Below are 7,149 nucleotides of genomic sequence, written 5' to 3'. Positions count from 1 at the left end.
GCTCACAAACAAAAGTTTGCAAAGTGTACAGAGACAGCTTGGCTCCTTTCAGGAACCTTGCTTTATGTTAAGTATCCTTGAGAAACCACACGTTGCTGCTCTAGACCATTTAAGCCTAAAAGTTAATATATAACAGCTTGATTGAACCTTTTTTCTGTAAAAGTAAAAATGTTAGATTGTTAAGAAAACCATGAAAATGTTTTAAAAGTTGTTCCTGTGAATCATTATGTCCTGTTTTGAATGATTAATCACATTTCAGTTCTGTATCCTATCTAATCTAAAGAATTACATCCTCCCTTTGTGAATTACATCCTTCCTTTGTAACAAATCCCTCCCTAAAAAAGAGAATAAAAGACTGAGGTAGTGTAAGTTCTGGGTGCAATGCTAGGCAATATGTTTTCATAGATCTGTCTACCTGCCAGCTTGCATCATATCTATGTGTCTGTCTTTTTTGTATATATTTTGTCTCTCTCTTTCTCTATCCCTTTCGCCGCCAGATCTCCCTTCTTCATGACACCCACACTTCCTTGTCGAGGCTGGACCCCAACATAGGATCTCGACAGATAAGCACTGGACTGCTAATCACAAGGTTTACAGTTATAGTGTCACTAGGAGCCTTAATGGACTCATCGACACTTTACAAAAACAACACTGTGTGTGTGTGTTTATTTTCCACTTTTTCTAATAATCTATTTTTGAAATTATTTGATAATTAATTATAACCAATCTTTAATGTAATTCAATGTTTACAAATTTATAAATGTCATCGTACATCATAGTGAGAATCATATGTAAGAAAATGTTATTTCTATTCTCCAACTATGTGTTAATACTCATAATTGCAATATGCAAAGACAACTCATAAAACATCATAAAATTGTTCTTAAAACAATTCCTTTATGTTTTTATCAAACTCGTATATATAATTTTCATTTGTAATATTAAAAATAAAATTTCTTATTCATCACTGATCATTAACAAACTAAAAATAAAATCAGTTTAAATTTCTACTTGTTGCATTCGTTGGTTGTTGTCAAGTCAATTCTGATACATAGCATCCCCATGTGAACAGAGTAGAATTACTCTATAAGATTTTCAAATATGTGACCTTTTGGAAGCAGACAGCCAAGTCTATCATCTATGTTGCCCTTGGCTGGATTCAAATCCCAGCCTTTCAATTAGTAGTCAAGCACACACGTGTATGCACACACACACACACACACAAAAAAAAAACCACACATTTATATTATACATTATATATATAGTTTTTATTCTTAAGTGTCATCAAGTCAGTTACAACTTGTATAGGAGTTCCTGCCAACCGTGCAGTTAGCAGTCAAGTGCTTAACCTACTGTGCCACACCAGGACTCCAACTCCACTCCATATATATAGATTTAAGAGGTTGCAAATCTTTAAAGGAGCAGCAAGTCTCATCTTTCTCCCATGCAGTAGCTGGCTGATTTGAACTGCTGACCTTACGTTAAGCAGCATAACATGTAATTCACTTTGCTACCAGGGCTCTCTGGTCTCTCTCTTGGCCTCTCTCTCTAGTTCTGGTGTCGTGCTATGGGATAGAGCACTTGGCTGCAAGGATAATTTGAGCCACAAGGTTGACAGTTAACCCACCAGGCACTCCTTAGAAACCATATACGGGGTCGCTGTGAGTCAGAACTAACTCAACAGCACTGAACAACAAATATATATATATATATATATATGGTAGTTGTGGTCTGTGGAGTTGGTTCCAACTCACGGCTACTCTGTACATGGTTTCTGAGGCTGAAAGAATGGCTAGTAGTTTTGAACTGCTGACCTTGAAGTTAGCAGTCTGACTCATAACCACTATGCTGTCAGAAGTCAATTATATACAGAAACATTGAACTGCAAACCACAAGGTTGGTGGAAAAAGATTAGGCTTTCTGCTCTCACAGAGATTTACAGCCTGGGAAACCATATAGAGGGTCTCTGTAAGTCAGAAGTGACTCAAAGACACTTGACAACTAGAAACTGTACATCTTTCTTGGAGCAGAAAACCTCACCTTTTCCTACGGAGCAGCTGGAGAGCTCGAACCTCCAACCTTGTATTTGCAGATCAGAGCTTATGGTACAAAATAACTGCACTCCCACATATATAAACACACACACATATTTAGAAGAACTATGTTTTTTAAGACCTATTCTCTACATGTTATATAGTACAGTATTTAGTAGTCATTTTGTTGTTAGATACTGTTGAATTGATTTAGACTAATATTGACTCTGCACAGGGTTTCTGAGGAGTAGTTGCTAGTTATAGAGGATGGCTTCTTCCTAATTAAATCTAATCACATCAGTCAAGTCAGAGAAATAAAACAAAGCTATTAAAAATGTTATGGAATGATTAAATATATCATAGGCATTAAACCAGTAAAGGAGATCACGTTTTGTTCATCACATATTTTCCTATATAACCTCAGTTTCCATAATGCATTAAGGAGAATAAAAATCCCTTCTATAATGCAAGGTTGAATAAATATATTTATTTTCAGTTTTGGTCATTTTTATCATTGAAACCCAGTCTGTTAGTTGCTGACTTCTGTATGTTTGAAGGTATGCATATGCAGACAATGAAGTGACTTTTGCAGACAAACATGCAAACAAAAATTTCACCTTACCACAAACAAAATATTGATTTAAATCTTACAGTGTGAAAAATATTTCATCAAGCAAACCAAGATGTTACATTTAGATCTTAAATCTATATGTATGAGCTGTCATATTATTTGGGGGGTATATTCATAAAATGTATGATTATAAAAATCATTAGAATATTAAGCATAATCATCTTTCAAATCAGATACTACATTTTTCTCACCCAAATGTAGGAAAATCTGGTCATGCAACTATAATTTATGTTCCTTACTTTGTAAATTGTTTTTTTGGGGTGTTGAGCGTACATATTTCCCAAAGAGACTGCCCTATGGGACCTGAGTTGTATTAGAAGGAGTGGCAAAAGGCTGCTTTACCTCTGGGGCAAGAAAGGGTATCTAAAATCCTTTTTATACTTGAAGCAGAAAAATAACTTAACTATACAATTCCATTTACTTTCCATAAAAACTATACTATGCTAGGAAAATGTAGTTTTTGTTGCTCATTCCCAATCATATTGTAGAGTCTTTGTATAGAGTAAATCCTAAATAAATATCTGAACAAACAAAAAGAGTTTTGAAATATTGTTTGATATAGTATTAAATAAGGAGCTTTTCTTCTTACCACAGTCTGCAACACTGTTTGTTCTAGATCCTGTGACTTCATTTCCATATCTGTCAACACACCAGCACTGCCCAAGACTACCCTGACATTGTGTTGGTTTATAATAGCCATCTTCATCACATAGTGGAATATACAGTCCTGTGAAACATACACAAACACACACTTATATATGCAGAGAATTGTACTCCTTTTTGATTGGAATTAATTCTACATAAATGTATCCAAGATATACACACAGTGAATGCTTACTACACTTCAAGCTATAGAGTAATGATACACGGAGGACAAAACAGGTAAGATTGCTGCTATCATGGAACTGTATGCTGTCATAGTGAACATCTTACATTTTATAAATTCTTTCCTAATTTCCATTCTTTCCATTTGACATTCTACAAGGATAATAGTTTCAGAGATAAAATTCAAAATTAAGATCTCATTAATGCCAAGCCCAAAGTAGATTATTCCAGGCCACTTAGCATCACACACTCAATCCTTCAGTGTCTGGTCAATGCAAACTTCCTATCTTAATTTTTGTCAATTTCAATTCATATACTCCTCGCTCTTCCTATATTAAACTGTTTCCCCTACATTCGATGTTGTTTCATGTTTCTAAACTCCTATTATCTCAATGAGAATCTCTCTTTTCCTCCTGTTTGAATTGATCACCTATAAAAAAAAATATCAAACTAGAAGTTTAATGATATACTACTTCCATAATATATGTGATGTATAGGCACACAGGTATAAAAACATACAAGGGTAAGTAAAAAAGTACTGCTACCAAGAATCCAGTTTATACATGTACAGAGTTATTCAAATGCTAGTAGAAATTGAGTAAAATCATACTTTTTCATTCCATGTTTCCAACACTACACTTCAATACATTTTATGCTTAGAGATATTTAGGTTGTGCTTCCTTGTATTCCTTGTTGTATAAAGAAAATCTCTTAAACCCTACAGTAACCGGATATATAGATATTCATGTTCATAGCTATAATATTTAACATTTCCTCGTACATAGTTGGAGTCCTGTTGTAGCGCTGTGGGTTAATGCGCCAGACTGCAAAGCCATTTTTATTGCAAGGTCGGCGGTTCAAGCTCACCAGCTGCTCCTCGGAAACGCTATACAGGGTTGCTATGGGTCGGAACCAACTCGATGGCACTTAACAACAACAAAGAACATAGTTAGGCTACATTTTTAATGAGTAGTTTAGAAGTACTCAATAAATATTCCAACACCAGGATATGAACTATAGGAAATTGTGAAAAATTTCCTGTCATCTTTGTCCATTTCTTTTTTAATGACCAGACACATTGTAATTATCTGTTGATTAAAAAAAATGAATGACTGTATGCCAGGGAGTATGTTCCAATGGATAGAAACCCTGTATAGGCTTTCTGAGGCTCTTCTGTTGAATCGCTGGTAGTTTTGAACTGCTGACCTTGATGTTAGCAACCCAACTTGTAACCACTATGTTGCTAGTGTGCCTTCAGAAAATGAATACATGTTTAAAATATGAAACTATTTAATTAAACTTGTAGCCATACCAGTACATCATTTTACTCTTAAAAATGTTTAGTAATTCTGATTTTTAAAAATGATGGATTTTAGTTTAAAAATTACAATTCATTTGAAAGAATTTTACTATTAGTCTTTAAGTGAAGTAGACATCATATCACACATGGAAAACTTGAGAACACCTCAGATAGATTTAAAGTCCAGCTATAAGAAGAAACCATATCAACTATTTCCACAACCTTAAAAAATGCTATGCTATGACATATGGTTAATGGGGCAATATAGCTGTGTTTTTATGCTAGTACACTTTGAAAGTTCAAGAGAACATTATTCAGAATTATGCTACAGCTGCAGGCATCAACCAGGACAGAACTGACAAAGAAGAACATATGGTAGCCTACTGCTATATTAAAAGTAATCTATTTTAAGGGAATAGATAATTGGGTTGTTCTACTCAAATGAGACAAATTATTTAAGTCATTCAATACTCTGCAGTAATGATTTTCACTTATACTGGAATAAATGTGTTCTGTGATAAGCATTATATTTTGTTTCTCTGTAGCTACAAATAATCAAAACCAGAATTTTAATGCATTTTATCATTCATAAGACTTGATCAAGTCTAAAATAATTTTCAGCTGAATTTTAATGCCTTTTCGTATTGTGAAAACATGCAAACTTATTTATGAATGCATTATTTTCACTTCAAAGCTCTAGTACCTCATGCCTACCCATTTGTTGGCTGAAAATTAAACTACAGGTGAATTTAATTTTAGGCTTGACGTGTATCTAAGGGTCAAGTTTCAGGGTTCCACCAGTCTCTATCAGAGCAGTAAGTATGGTCTTTGTATGGTTTTGAGTTTTGTTCCACATTTCTCCTAATCTGTTCAGGACCTTCTATCGCGATCTCTTTCAGAGTGGTCAGCAGTGGTTCATGGTCACTCAGAAGCTTTTAAGACACCAGTCACTATTCCTGTAGAACATTGTCTTTGTGGACGATGTTATGCCAATTGATCTTAGAGTAACCCTGATACTATGGTTCTGAAATTCAAGGGACAACAAATATTTAGCTCAAGTTGTTTGGTTATGGCTAAGAATTTTTCATAATTTTACAACTTGTATTTATGGATACAGAGTCCTGTGGGTTAATGTGTTGAAATTAAATGTCAGTTTGAACTGCAAGGTCGGTGGTTCAAGCTCACCAGTTGCTCCTTGGTAAACCTTTATAGGGTTGCTATGGGTCAGGGTAGTGGTTACAAATCGGGTTGTGAACCGCAAGGTCAGCAGTTCGAAACTACCAGCTGTTCCGCGGCAGAAAGATTAGTCATTCTGCTCCCGTAAAGATATACAGCCTCTGAAACTCTGTATAGGGTCGTTATGAGTCAGTTCCGACTCCACGGCACATAACCACCATGGGTCAGAACCGACTAGATGGCATTTAACAACAACAACATTTATGGATATATTCACAGCACATATAAATACTTATGTAGAATTATCTTCTGTCAAACCCATATATATTTGTGGGCCTAGGAATCGGGCTGTGAACCTTAGGGTCAGCGGTTCGAAACTACCAGCCGCTCCGCGGGAGAAAGATGAGGCTTTCTACTCCCGTAAAGATTTATACCCTCGGAAACCCTGTACAGGGTCGCTATGGGTCGGACCCGACTCGATGGCACTTAACAACAACAACAACAAGTCCTATAAGGAGCTCTGGTAGTGTAGTGGTTACAAATCAGGCTGAAAACCTTATGTATATGGTCGCTATGAGTTGGTTCCGACTCCATGGCACATGACTATCATCACCACCACTCTTATTTGCTAAACTTCATCTCTCATTCTTTGGACATATTGTCAGGAGGGAACAATGGCTGGAGAAGGATGTCATGCTGGGTAAGATGGAGGGTCAGAGAAAAAGAGGAAGACCCCTACCAAGATGGACCGGCCAGGTGGCATCATTGATGGTGTTAAGTGTGGCAACGGTACTGAGGATGGCCCAGGATCAGACATTGTTTCGTTCTGCTGTGCATGGGGTTGCTATGAGTCAGTTATGACTCGATGACACCTGACAACAATAACAACAACTCCTATTTGCAATCCTGTTTTTATTCTGCATGAGCGTATGTATGTATTCACTTGAAGATTGTTGTAATTAGTTATTGTAGGACTGTGTAATATACTTATTACATAATAAGTTTATTATGTAATAACATAATAAAATTACCTTTGTTACCAAATACTATAATAAAATATGCAAAGAATTGGAACCGGGAAACCAAAAAGGAAGAACACGGTCAACATTTCTCAAACTGGGGGAACTGAAGAAAAAATTCAAGCCTCGACTTTCGTTATTGAAAGATTCTCTGGGCAAATTATT

General features: G+C 35.8%; 1 protein-coding gene across 1 annotated transcript in view; it reads right to left on the bottom strand.

The window, feature by feature from the left end:
- LOC102813160 (testican-3-like) overlaps window positions 1-7,149 on the bottom strand; it is a 766,084-nt gene that overhangs the window by 1,915 nt on the left and 757,020 nt on the right. Inside the window, exon 6 of the mRNA XM_006864537.1 lies at window positions 3,254-3,391. Coding sequence (XP_006864599.1) covers window positions 3,254-3,391 — 138 coding nt within the window. The remainder of the gene's footprint in view (window positions 1-3,253; window positions 3,392-7,149) is intronic.

This window comes from Chrysochloris asiatica, unplaced genomic scaffold, assembly GCF_000296735.1.
Source record: "Chrysochloris asiatica unplaced genomic scaffold, ChrAsi1.0 scaffold00066, whole genome shotgun sequence".
In the NCBI taxonomy this organism is placed as follows: Eukaryota; Metazoa; Chordata; class Mammalia; order Afrosoricida; family Chrysochloridae; genus Chrysochloris; species Chrysochloris asiatica.
The sequence above is the reverse complement of the archived record's forward strand: the minus strand, read 5'-3'. Positions and strand labels throughout refer to the sequence as shown.